This window comes from Suillus fuscotomentosus, assembly GCF_016647785.1.
Source record: "Suillus fuscotomentosus strain FC203 chromosome Unknown F5891scaffold_2, whole genome shotgun sequence".
Lineage (NCBI taxonomy): Eukaryota > Fungi > Basidiomycota > Agaricomycetes > Boletales > Suillaceae > Suillus > Suillus fuscotomentosus.
This window is the reverse complement of record NW_024539514.1, coordinates 645,774-658,564: the sequence shown is the minus strand read 5'-3', so window position 1 is coordinate 658,564 and position 12,791 is coordinate 645,774. Positions and strand designations below refer to the sequence as shown.

The 12,791-nt window shown below is 45.3% G+C and overlaps 3 protein-coding genes across 3 annotated transcripts; all 3 read left to right on the top strand.

Moving 5' to 3' along the window:
- Positions 1–4,209: 4,209 nt before the first annotated feature.
- On the top strand, positions 4,210–5,868 carry F5891DRAFT_1168949 (uncharacterized protein; the record flags this gene model as incomplete). Its single annotated transcript, XM_041365475.1, has 10 exons — positions 4,210–4,359; positions 4,490–4,534; positions 4,556–4,648; positions 4,769–4,797; positions 4,837–4,880; positions 4,970–5,076; positions 5,139–5,226; positions 5,284–5,408; positions 5,450–5,485; positions 5,509–5,868. The coding sequence occupies 10 exons, from the start codon at positions 4,210–4,212 to the stop codon at positions 5,557–5,559; spliced, it is 768 nt and encodes a 255-aa protein (XP_041233268.1). The 3' UTR covers positions 5,560–5,868.
- A 289-nt stretch (positions 5,869–6,157) lies between these two features.
- Positions 6,158–8,416, top strand: F5891DRAFT_209989 (WD40-repeat-containing domain protein). The gene is made up of 7 exons (XM_041370913.1): positions 6,158–6,431; positions 6,482–6,595; positions 6,651–6,784; positions 6,833–6,980; positions 7,033–7,292; positions 7,350–7,677; positions 7,735–8,416. Exons 1-7 carry the CDS (start codon positions 6,201–6,203, stop codon positions 8,071–8,073), a joined length of 1,554 nt encoding a protein of 517 aa, XP_041233267.1. The 5' UTR covers positions 6,158–6,200; the 3' UTR covers positions 8,074–8,416.
- Positions 8,417–9,408: 992 nt separating this feature from the next.
- On the top strand, positions 9,409–12,038 carry F5891DRAFT_209975 (cytochrome P450). The gene is made up of 12 exons (XM_041370912.1): positions 9,409–9,418; positions 9,479–10,022; positions 10,075–10,399; positions 10,446–10,594; positions 10,642–10,757; positions 10,805–10,927; positions 10,993–11,182; positions 11,239–11,320; positions 11,370–11,495; positions 11,549–11,559; positions 11,629–11,758; positions 11,815–12,038. The coding sequence occupies exons 2-12, from the start codon at positions 9,824–9,826 to the stop codon at positions 11,894–11,896; spliced, it is 1,533 nt and encodes a 510-aa protein (XP_041233266.1). The 5' UTR covers positions 9,409–9,418; positions 9,479–9,823; the 3' UTR covers positions 11,897–12,038.
- Positions 12,039–12,791: the final 753 nt, after the last annotated feature.

Sequence of the window (12,791 nt, the reverse complement as noted above, 5' to 3'; positions counted from 1 at the left end):
GCCAATTGTATATACCTGTGATATCCAACATTTGAAATATTGTAGCGATACAATGACATCAAACATACCATCTGTCAGACACAAGTCATCTAGTAGAGTAGCTGTCAGCCAGATATCAGACATATCCCGATACATCCAATGTATTATATAGAGTAATACAATGAAAAATGGGTGAAACTGAAGTAAAGTACCTAAAGGGCGCCAGAACCCTCCTCCATAAGTTTTTTATCATTGAATTCCTTGCCGTCGTCCGCCACAATCTCATCCTCGTGGAGAGTTCGCGCTGCAGCAGGGAAAGTGAGGGTACACTACAGCAAAATGTTTTGACTTTTGAATTTTTATATTTGGCTATCTACACTCACATAAGCTCAGGTAACTACATTCCTTGATGGCTCAACGTTGCAACTACCAATGACACAAATGTCCTGCGAATCCAGTCAAATGTTCAAAATTAAAGCAAAGCTCGCAAACTTGTTGGTAACAGGTACACATAGTGCTTGTATTGGTGGTATGAACGGACTGGTACTAACTGAAACTTAGAACTTTCCATAGATGACGGTCACATGACTGTGTTTATCAACACAAACAACACGTCAATAATGCTACACTCGATCTTTCCTTAATCTTTTGATTTTATCTTTCTTTCACCCACCATCATCATGGCATGTCATAAACACTCTAACTCAATTGCCTCATCAGGCTCATCAGTAAGTATCCTCACATAGTTCGAACTCAGTATCATCTGTGGCCCTTGTACCTCCAAAGAGGGCCTCAAATACCAAGCTCAATATTATCATCAAAAAGGTGAGTGTATGCACATATATGTATATATTATGTACTTATCTCATCCATCAGATGGATACAGCATCGTCTACTCGCATGGACTGAAATATCCTTCTAGCATGCTTTTTCTGTCTGATCAGAGATTTTCAGAGGACGCCGCCAAGTGAGTTTTTTTTTCGAAATTCACCTCACATCAATCTAACACTTCGCAGAGCATTCAGTGCAAAGGTTAACTTGACTGCATTCAGACTTCTCGCATGTCTATGGGCTGGAGACCCACCAGGTCAAGACTATGACAATGACCAGATGTGTTTGGTGGCTACTTGTTGGAGTGGGTGAGTGTTTTTTTTGGTATTGTTTTAGGTGTTATTGACCTACTCATAGATCACTTATATTCTTGTTTTAGTGTCCATTCTCGATTACCCACATTCGCATACATAAGCTCAGAACAATACACTCAATTGTACCTTACTGCTTTGTACTACCATTAATTTAATGCATCACATTGTTATATCCAAACACAATTGCAATGTCTGATGAATCTGAGCAAGATTTAAATGCATTATGTACATAGCAATGTTTGATATATCAGTACACTAACCTAATGCCAGACTATAGTCACATGGCAGTCGCAATGTCAGAATTTGAGTTTCCTAGCATTGCCTTACATTGAGACCTTGCGCCAGATACATATGGCAGGTATGGTGGCTCCGACATGGTAATATATGACCATCTCTGGATTCGGTAATTTTGGTGATGAACGTGCTGGAACAAAGGTCAACCATTTTTGGTATCTCATTCCCACCTCTCTGACCATCACCTACTCCCTAATGATAGCAGGAACCATCACTTACAATATTCTTCAAGTCAATTACCAAGTATCGCAGTCCATTAGACTGCAACATCTTGCAATCAGATCCAAGCAGTCTGTACTAGTCGGACACAATCTGCTACCAGTATCTCCTGCCGACTCGGATGTTGTAATCGAGAACGGGTGCTCCCAGTAACATTCCTAGTAGTTCAAAGTTCATTTGATCAAACAGAGTTCAAACCTACTTAAATATGGCTGCCGCAACAAGGCTGATTGGTTGCTGTGATATTATTACTAGGTATGAACCACATGGTGTACATATGCTTGGTTTTTCATCAGCGACACGTTCTGCTAGGTTCAAGTTGCTTGCATGGTAGCCAAATATTTTCTATCAAAACCTGTATTGGGCATCAGACTGATGAGTATATCCAGCAATTCATCATCAAGTAATAGAACAGGAAATTGAGCATAGCAAGAGTCGAGCCGATATAACGTTGCATTCTCATCATGTCAAGTAATTCCTATCGAACTTACCTCATCCAGCACTTCAAGCCTCATTTTATGTTAATGGAACGGGGACTTTGGTTCATGATCAGAGTCAATGACATGTTCTCATGAATGGTATGCCAGTTCTGAGCACATTCTTAATCTCACATAATTTTCAGCCAAACATACCGCTTCCTCTTCCTTCAATCACCATTGAATGGATTCGAAATACTCTGTCGACGCCATTACAGCTGCTAGGAGTCTTTAAGTCTTTACGGTAGATTTTCCTCTAGATAATGCAAACAGCCTCTGATGAAATCAATCACTTCTAGTTCATATACAGTATGTTTCTTCGATGATCAGCAAATTGCGTCTGCTAAGCGGCAGTTCAGCATTGATGGCTACATTTTGGGTATGATCGTCCCCATCTTCTTACTCTTGTATTCATCTTCGATTCCTATCTAGACATATAACTATGCCTGCTTGATGAGTGAGGAGGTGACAGATCATTTGCAAGATCAACTTCCTATCCTCACAATGCACCCTTTCAAAGGAAATTTTTGCTTTATTCCAACTGGAACAGGGTAAAAATGTTGTATGTTGTGATATGATATGTGCCTTTCCTTCTTTTTTCTGTGCACCTGTATTGTAAGTCCTTAATTTCAATGAGTCTAAGATAACATATTGAAAGACTGTTGCAAGTGAACTTTGTCCCAAATGAGACCTCCAACATACATTGGCTCATACTAGATAGTAAGAGCCCTGCTTACCTGAGGGCCAATCTAGATGTGCCAATTTATCAACAATATTTGCTCAAGTGCATCAAATTACATGTCGAAAATACGAGTCTCTGACCTTCCCCCCTACAGCTTTTAGCCTGATATCTAGCATCTGCTCAGAATGTAGTAATTGCTCTATTATCTTTATCATGAGCATAGGGTCTTGATTCCTCCAGGCTTCTTCATCCTCAGGACTTATGCACTGTGGAATAATGATAAGGTTGTTTTGGCAGCTATGCTATCAACTTTTGCAGTGAGTTATGTGCAATGGTGTGGCTTTTTGATATGAATGCAGCATCAGGCCGTAATTGTGGGGTCCATGGTTGCCCTCTTTACTGCCACTGCCACTGCGCCGTGTATGAATTACTCTCTTTCCCTGCCTGGAAATTCTGACCCAGTTTTCATCTCACAGTTGAGACCAGTGCAATTCCAGGCATCACAGGCTGTTACCAGTCCTCAGGAAGTGCCAGGCTTTTTGTCCCCTTCCTTCTTTTGTTTGGATTAGAATTGAGTACGTTGATGAGAATTGATCCATGAACGCCTTTTGACTTATGCTTGATACAGTGCTGATTTCCCTCATGCTCACATGTGCCATACTGAAATTGGCGTACAAATAACAGCAGTTTGTATGTTGTTATATTGAAACACAGTGTGTTATATTATGCATGTGGTCTATGTAAGTAAGAGTGTGGAGTGGTTAATTCTTGCTCATCTTTCCCACAGTTTTCTCAACTGTGAATGTTCTGACATCGCTGCTGCTTGATGTATGTCATCCGTCTACTACAAAATTTACTTGTAACTGAGATCTCATGCAGTATGTGTATAGTGGCATGTTCCAAGAGTACATCTTTGCCGAGGTTTACTGGCAAGCAACACTTATAACTTGAATCCTCAATCATGTGTTTAGTTTCCAATTTATCATTCATGCCATATTCGCCACTCGAATGCACCTCTATCTATGGCATGCCGACTACAATCGTGATTGTAATGCCTCGGATCTAATCTCTCTCTCCCAGTTGGTACTCGCACCCCATATCGAGTCAGCCTAAGTATTAGCATATTTGCTCTCACAGAGTGGTCTGGAAAGAAGGGAAGATTGTGATTGACTGCTACAGTTGGTTTGCCCGGCGAGAACATATCATCACTTGTGATGCTGTAACAGGGAAACTTACGCATGCATCCGAAGTGGCTCCTGGAAGGCCACAAATGATTCTCATTGGATGGCCCATTGGGATCGGTGGAGGTCTTTGAATCAGTGCAAATTTACTGTATAATAAGTACAATACTGTTTATGATGCGCACTCCTTTGTATGAGCATGCAAATATCTATGAGTGGAATTTGTCCTCTCTATGAACGCCCAGAGACAGTGTCATATACACTTGTGTAGGGTGTGGCGTCTCTCTGGCAGACCAGGCGGTGAAGATATTGAGTTTCACGAGGGGCCAAGCGCCCCTCAGCGCTCAGCAGTTGTCAATGTTCCGTATGTTAAGGGCAAATGTGTATGTCATCTTTGTCCTTTCTCAAATATCCAACTCATCTCATATCACGTTGTAGAAACAACAATACTGAGAGGAACAAAAGATGCTCCTGACAGTATCTATAAATGTTGAAAGGTCGCGCATTGCCTAGTCTGTGTTACTTGAGGAGACAAGTGCATTCGACCCTAAAGGGGAAGTGAGTACAGCAAAGATCTAGAGGTATGCGCGGGAACGCGAAGCGCGAGAAAGTGCAGATGCGCGCAAGGCGCGGGAACACACGCGCGTATTAGCGCGAAGCGTGGGAAAGCACGTGCGTGTATGCGGAAACAATAGAGAAGTTAGACTCAAGTGATAATATGATATAAGATAAGAGAAGAGTGATGCAAAGTGTAGACAAATATATTTCTACTATGTTCTGCTAAGTAGTAAGTGGGTGATAACTAGTAATTGGGAGGTAAAGTAAGTCAGTAATAGTATGTACTGCTGGCGCTTATATAGCGCGCCTAAGCGCAGTCATGCGGAGCCGAAGCGCTACCGAGTAGGTATGTAAGGATATATATGGGTGAGAGTCCATGATAAAAATAAAGGTGGAACACTATGCTAATAAAGGAAATGGAAATATATGCACTAGGGAGCTTGGTGGACGGTGGATGGATGCATCTGGATGGCTGGCACTATAGGGCGCGCAAGCGTGGGAACGTGCGCGCGCGCGCGTATACATCGCGAAGCACGGGAATGGTGCGCGCATGGCGCGCGTTGCGTGGGAAAGCTGCGCCTCATATAGGAATTGCTGTGGACAGTACACAGAGTGGTGCTGCGAGTTGGTGCTGTATACTCCCTTAGTGGAAACTGCCATATCACGCCATGAGAGGCATGATTCTCTACAACGTAAAGGGATGCATCAACAAGAGAAAAATAGATGAAAATCATTCCATTGAAACCCAGAAAGCCTGCCGCAAGCACTGTATGTCCTCCCAATAGCAATGCCACAGCACACTCTAATGGTGCAGCTCAAGCAAAATCTTCGCAAGCACAAACTGCGGCTGTCTCTATCTCTGCCTGCACTTCCTGTAAGTTGGACGAGTACTACTATCCCTTCCACTGCAATCAGCACCCCACAGAAGTCAGCAGTCACGCAAATGTCACTGTGAGTCATGATATGTCATGTAGGCCAATTTTAAAGTCAGTTTGGCAGTCAAGCAAGTGGGCAAGGTCAATTAGTATTCGTTCGAATGAGCAAGTATAGTATTGAATAATAGATATACCTAAGTACGAGGGCGACTGTTATTAGTGCCGTAGTTGTAAAATCGAGGTGGATATATAGGGAGACCATGTGCATTGTAATATGACAAAACACAACTCACATTCTGTTCTTTTGCTGCAGTATAACCCATTTGCAATTCTCTGAATTGAAACCTGAATGCGTGGCTCATATGTCGGGTCTGACGAAGCTCGCAGCTTTCCTCGTCTACCGCTGCTAACTTAAACTTGCGAATGCGGACGCGCAGCGCTGCACCAGTCGGCACTTCCAAAGTGGGGGTGCAATTTGAAACTCCGTCATGGCATGTATCGGCAGGTGACATTTCTGCGTGACTTCGGCACTTTCGACTATCTCACTCAATTCTGCTTTAATCGTGGTCGTTCAACCTCGTAATGAGTTGTATTAGAGAGAGAATGATACAGATATCAAGAATTTTGTGTTTAAGTAGCTAGAAATACGAGTTTTGTGAAAGTGCCGACTTCTGTGGGGTGCCGATTGCAGTGGAAGGGATAGTATGACTAACACGTCCAGTTATCATTCCCACGGCTGCTACTGATTGAAACTTTGAATTGACCGTGACGCATCAACATCCCCGAAATTTATGATTCTGCAAGAAGTGGTACTATGTGCCACTGCACCCCAGGCCCTCGGTTCTGGCTCAGGTGCAATCGTTCTCCATGACGTACAGACTGGTACGTCGCTCGCATCCTTCAAGCAATCCAGCTCTGCACCGCACTGCACGTCATTCGTCGAAACGCGGGATGGCCAAGGAGGGTTTATCCTCGCGGCACAACAAGACAAATCCATTCTAAATGTCTACAACTTCCAAAAGGTAGGTCTTATGTTTCTGATATGGCTTTCATCTTTCTCAGTGCATCATAGGACCAACTTGCTTTCAAAATAGTCCTTCCTGAGAGGCTTTCGTGTATTGCGCTGGATAACGCGGGAAGCTTCTGCGCTGGAGGGACGGCCCAAGGTCGAATATATTTGTGGGAGGCGCGTCAGAGAATATAATATGTCAGGTGGACCCCAGCTCAATTTCTGACAGTAGGTCGCGTCAGGCATCTTGTACAACTCTTGGGACGCCCACTATCGTCACGTTAATGTCCTGAAATTCACCCATGACGGTGCTGCCCTTATTTCAGGTAGTGATGACTCTGGTGTTAGTGTTTGGTCTGTAGCAAGGTCCGTTGTGAATTTCTTGTCCTTGTCGTGTCGTTGACAGCAATGTAGACTTGTCGACAATGACACCCAAAATGAACTTCCGACTCCATATTGTACACTATCAGACCACACCCTACCAGTGAAAGATATCATTTGTGGCCTTGGTGCATTCCCTACTTGTCGTGTCCTTACCGCGTCCCTCGATCATAGTGTAAAAGTGAGCTCGTCTTTCTAGCTGCGGTTGCTTTTTATTCACCTCGGATACGAAGATCTGGGATATATCTTCTCAGTCGTTGTTGACTACCTTCCACTTCCCTAAACCCATATCATCAGCAGTTTGGGACATCACCGAACGCTCATTTTTCGCTGCCTCACCGGATGGCTCCATATACCAAGTCAACCTTTTTCGCCAGCGAACTGAAAAACACGCTGGTCAGACGATCGAAGCTGTTGGAGGTGCAGGCGTCAGCGATATCATTCGTGTCGCCGACGAAGACAGCAACAGTCGAAAACGACTCATATCAGTCGAGTATGCCTTTCTCGTACATTCCCTAGCGTGTGACTAGCTGACGCATCTCGAATATAGTCAACCAATAACAGTTCTCACCATCTCCCTCACAAGCTCGCTTCTTCTTGTGGGCACCGCCACGGGGCTCATCCACATCTACGACATTGCCTCCCACCAGCTCCTTCGCACCATCTCGACGCACAAGGGCATGTCAATATCCCATCTCACGACTATGCTCAAGCCGCCTGACCTTGTTGGACACATTAGCTTGTCCCTCAACCTTGGAAGTCCCGCCGATGCAAAAGACATCATTCCTATCCGCCCTGTGGTCCCGTTTCACCGCATGAAAGACTCAAAGGCAAGGGAGGCGCACGAGGTGGCGATGATGCTTCCCGTGCAGGACGAGGTAGGCTTTCTTCTGTTGAAATGGGTACTCTGCTTATGTTGATATTCGCCCCTTAAGACCCCTGGAGGCATACCAAGCGCTTACGACTACCCCGAAGCCGATTTTCAACGAGACCATGCATTTTTCGTACAACCGAACGCGATTGGCACCTCTGAGGCATCGAGTGCGCGCGTTGCTGAGCTTGAAGCTGAGGTAGAGAACTTGAGAGAACAACTTGGGAAGGCAAAGGGGATCAACGATGTGATGTGGGAGACGGTTGTGCAGAAGATCATGACACAGGAAAAACAAAAGGCAGCTGTGGAAGGCCAGAATGCCACTGTACCAGGTGAAGGCGAGGATGAAAATGATGTAGAGAGGCCGAGAAAGAAAGGCAAGAAGACGGAAAGCAAGAAGTAAATGATCTTCCTACACAAATAAAGATTCTAATTTTCTTCAAGTTAACACAGGAAGGATTTCCTGATGAGGTCACGCAGTCTTCCGATGGCCACGGTGATTTTTTGCCGTGGGGTTTCGAAACAGAGCGACACACTGTCTATCAGTCCCTGACTCACCGTGCCAACCGACGTTTATCTATCTACTGTTTTCCCGCGCCCAGTCACCTATCAGCCCCTATAGGTTGATTGTAGTATTTCGGACAGTGTAATGGAGCCATACGCGAAGTTCGACTATAACATGAGGACTCATCTTTTCTGTTCTTTCATCACTCAGCTTCCTTCTTGTTTATTCTCTTCTGCTGGGTCGTGTTGACGCTCTGAATCAACGTCACTTGGCTGGACCCGTGTCTTGCTGGTATCAGAGTATATCTGCTCGATCATGTGTTGAACAAGAATCCTGCATGATGCCCCCAGGCCCCCGTGAGTGGCCTCTCGTTGGGAACATATGAGACATGTCAATCCTCGGCTCACCTTTGCAGGGTGAGTGTCTCCTGTTGTTCCAAGATAGATCCATTCCAACTCTGTGCCTTCCAAATGCTATGCCGTATTCAGCGGACAAAGTACGACCTTCCAGGAGATTCGAGGTAAAAGGAATCAAGACAATGCCACTATCCTGTAAAATGTTCAACTCATGATTGCAACACCACAAATATCTGTTACCATTTGATCCTGGACAAATTTGTATGGTGCATCAATCATCTCGTCGACGCACAAGGTCGATAAACTCACAGTATTTGCCCAGGTATGACCAACCCAGAAGGTGTCGATTAACACACCCCTCTGAGTCGCTTATTTTTGATTAGATCAGTATTCATCTCGACCCGGATATCTACCACGATGTTACTCGCCATTTTTGACATCTCCAAGACCGTTGAGAATGGCGCTGGAATCACCCCGAGCTTAACCCTTCATCAGGTATGTTTTATATCTTATCTCGTCTAGATAAAAACACTTTAAGGACTCTATCAAGCTTCGCTCTGCGAAAGCCATTGCGCTCATTCAACAGGATGCTAATTACTAAGCACCCAAGGATCACATACACGTACGGATTTACCTATGGGTAGCCGTTTTTTTACACCGACACCTAGATCAGTCACACTATTCGTATTTCACATCACAGGGCAAAAACTGTGGCGCCACGTATCGAGATATCCTACATTGTCATTGGAATGACTCACGATACACATTCTCGTATGAAAAGCGTATCAGCGTACTGCCCATTGGTCATGATCGCGCTCCTCTTCCGTTCAAGGCTTTGCGCATGCTGACACCCTCGACTACTTCTCCCTCAGCTCCCATATCAGTTTGTAAGCCCTTTTCCTATAGTTACAGTCTCCATGCCTTGTTATTAACGCTATTGGCTGCAGCCTACGATTACATCGTGCCTTCCCTCGCTAAATTCTCCCTGCAATAACCATAAAAATTCTAGGGCTGTCGCAATATTGCTGTTGGTTTGCAGTCAGCCGGTCACAAATGACCGAACAAAATAATGGCCATTAATCACTGTGCCAAATAACTTTGTCCGCCTTCTTGAACTTTGGATCGTTCCTTGATTTTTTAGCATGGAGATCGGTACTTGTATTCATCTAGTCACATATAGGTTGATCACACGTAGGCAGCCTAGCTGCCTACACATATAATGTCCAGGAAAGGACTCCTCTTACCAATATCTCATCGCTCACTACACGATCTCTCGCTCTGCCTCAGCTAGCATGCTGATATTCACCAATATCACTTGGCTGGACCTATGTCTTGCTAGTGCCGGAGTGTATCTGGTCAAGCAAGCATTCAGCAAGAAGAACCCTGCACCATATCCGCCTGGACCTCCGGGGTGGCCTCTCGTTGGGAACGTCGCAGACATGCCTCACACCAAGGCCTGGCTCACTTTTGCCCAGTGGGGCAAGAAATATGGTGAGTGCTCCATGTTTCCCAACACAATACACTTCAATTCCATGCCGTGCAGGTGACATCTCGCATGTAGAAGTTCTGGGTCGGCACATCATTGTACTGAATTCTGTCAAGGCAGCGATAGAATTGCTAGACAAAAAAAGCGCTGTGTACTCTGACCGTCCGGTTCTTACAATGGGTGGTGAACTTGTTGGCTGGAAGTACTGTATGGGTCTTCTCTCTTATGGTGACCGTTTTCGCTATTACCGCAAGAACATTCACCGCGTCATTGGCAATCGCGCTGCTATGGATATCTACGAACCAATCGAGGAGATCGAGACCCGCCGATTACTGAAGCGCATATTTGCAAAACCCGAGCAACTGCAAGCACATATTCGACAGTATGTGGTATTTGTCATTGCATGATTGGGGCCTTGATTTTGATAGCACCGCTGGCGCTATCATTCTGCGAATCTCTTATGGATATGAGGTGAAGGAGAACAATGATCCCTTCATTGACGTTGCAGACCGCGCTATGGACCAATTATCGCGGTCCACCGATACTGGTGCCTTCATGGTTGACATCATCCCGTGGCGTAAGACTACGGCATTCTGATATTTGCAATGACCTGACTATCTCTAGTAGCCAAGGTTCCCGAGTGGTTTCCTGGTGCTGGATTCAAGTGCTTGGCCCGTGAATGGCGTCAGACCCTCGAAGAGATGGTTGATGCGCCATACAAATTCGTCAAGGATCAGATGGTAACCAACATATACAGTTCGGCGATCATGAGTTGAACATATCACAGGCTGCCGGAGTTGCCCCAGTATCTTTCACCTCGAATCTGTTGCAAGGCCGTACTTTGTCCACGGAAGAAGATCACATGGTGAAATGGTCTGCTCTATCCCTATACTCCGGTGGCGCCGACACGGTGAGCTCTTCCCTTCATATCACAGATTAATTGTTATATCTTGAAACTAACGCCTGTCTCCACAGACAGTTTCTACAATCTATTCGATTTTCCTGGCGATGACACTGTTCCCTGATGTGCAGAAGAAGGCTCAGGCTGAAATAGATGCTGTTGTTGGCACTGATCGGCTTCCCTCCTTCGCAGACCGCAACTCCCTCCCCTATATCGAGGCCCTTGTGAAGGAAGCCCTGCGCTGGAATGTTGTCACCCCTACAGGTATGCGTTTATTGTATTCTTTTTATTGCCGAACGATAGTAATCGCTTCAAGACAGGTATCATCCACTGTGCCTCTGAGGACGATATCCATGACGGGTACTACATTCCGAAAGGATCCTTGATCATGGCTAATATTTGGTTAGTGCCCACATTTATCTAGATTCGACATGCTAGAATTGCATGCCAGGTTCATGCTCAATGATCCGCAGAGATATGCTAACCCCTCGCAATTCAAGCCTGAACGCTTCTTAGACAACGACGGAAATGATCCCGAACGCGAGCCTCGCACGATCTGCTTCGGCTTTGGTAGACGGTACGATGCCATGGAGTTGATTTTGAGTGGAATGCTGACTTTCTGTTCCGCAGTATCTGCCCCGGTATGCCCAACTCACAGAAGTACCCTCAATAAGACACTATTGTGATGTTTGCTTGCTTTTGATGTACAGGTCTCCACCTCGCTGATGCTTCCATCTGGTTGTCTACGGTGATGTCACTCGCTGTGTTTGATATTTCCAAGATCGTCGAGAACGGCGTTGAGCACACCCCTGAGGTTGACTCCTCATCAGGCACGATCAGGTATGTCGTGCATCCTATCGTATTCGCGGTGCTAGTTTGGATAGACGTACTCCCAGCCATCCCAAACCCTTCAAGTGCTGTATTAAGCCTCGCTCTGCGAAAGCTATTGCACTCATTCAGGAGGATGTTAACTATTAAGGCCACGAAGATTATCCTTGTTTGTCATGCATTCCGATATCATACATATCTTGTTGTATCGATGCTACTCATGATGACCTGGTCCACATATAATACACACATATCTGGCACCTTGATGGCACCTCCCGGGGACCCAACAAGGAGCAGGCTCACGTACTTAAGATCTCCTGTCGATGGCCAACACCTTTATGCATGGCAACCATCCTCGACTCAACCGTACTCTTCTCCCGTGCCCAGTCACCTATCAGCTCCAATAGGTTGACTCCAATGGTTCCAATAATATAATGAAGCACTACGCAAAGTTCGAGTGTAACATCGCATTCTTTAATTGCCGAGCGGTATCGATCTGGTTATCCCCTATTGCGTCACCGAGGACAATATCCATGATGGTACTACATTCCGAAAGGATCTTGATCATACCTAACATCTGATTGGTGCTCGTATTTATTTGTCTGGAATCGACATCATAGATTGGTATGCCATGTTCATGGCCGATGACTCGCGGACATATGCTGGCCCCTCGCAATTCAACCCTGGACACTTCTTGGCTGAGGGTGGAACTGAGGAACCTGAGACTGACCCTCGCAATATCTGGTTTGGCTTTGGGAGACGGTGACCCTGGGATTATTTTCGAGCCAAATGTCCCGCAGTATTTGCCCAGGTATGACCAGCCCAGAAGGTGTCAATCAACATAGTCCTCTGACTCGCTTGTTTTGTTTTGGATAGGAGTTCATCTCGCCGATGCCTCGACCTGTATATCTACTGTAATATTACTCGCTGTTCTTCTTGCATCTCCAAGGTCGTCGAGAACGGTGTTGAGATCACCTCCGAGCTTGACTCTTCATCATGTTCTCATCTAGATAAATACACTTTCAAAAACACTTCAAGTGCTCTA

What these genes read in the sequence shown, in the direction of transcription:
- F5891DRAFT_209975 (XM_041370912.1), top strand. Translation starts at nt 9,824, where the DNA reads ATGCTGATATTCACCAATATCACTTGGCTGGACCTATGTCTTGCTAGT. An exon ending in CTGCAAGCACATATTCGACA is followed by an intron (nt 10,400 to 10,445) that starts GTATGTGGTATT and finishes TGATTTTGATAG; the next exon opens with CACCGCTGGCGCTATCATTC. An exon ending in GAATGTTGTCACCCCTACAG is followed by an intron (nt 11,183 to 11,238) that starts GTATGCGTTTAT and finishes GCTTCAAGACAG; the next exon opens with GTATCATCCACTGTGCCTCT.
- F5891DRAFT_209989 (XM_041370913.1), top strand. Translation starts at nt 6,201, where the DNA reads ATGATTCTGCAAGAAGTGGTACTATGTGCCACTGCACCCCAGGCCCTC. An exon ending in CCCTCGATCATAGTGTAAAA is followed by an intron (nt 6,981 to 7,032) that starts GTGAGCTCGTCT and finishes TCGGATACGAAG; the next exon opens with ATCTGGGATATATCTTCTCA. An exon ending in TGCTTCCCGTGCAGGACGAG is followed by an intron (nt 7,678 to 7,734) that starts GTAGGCTTTCTT and finishes TCGCCCCTTAAG; the next exon opens with ACCCCTGGAGGCATACCAAG.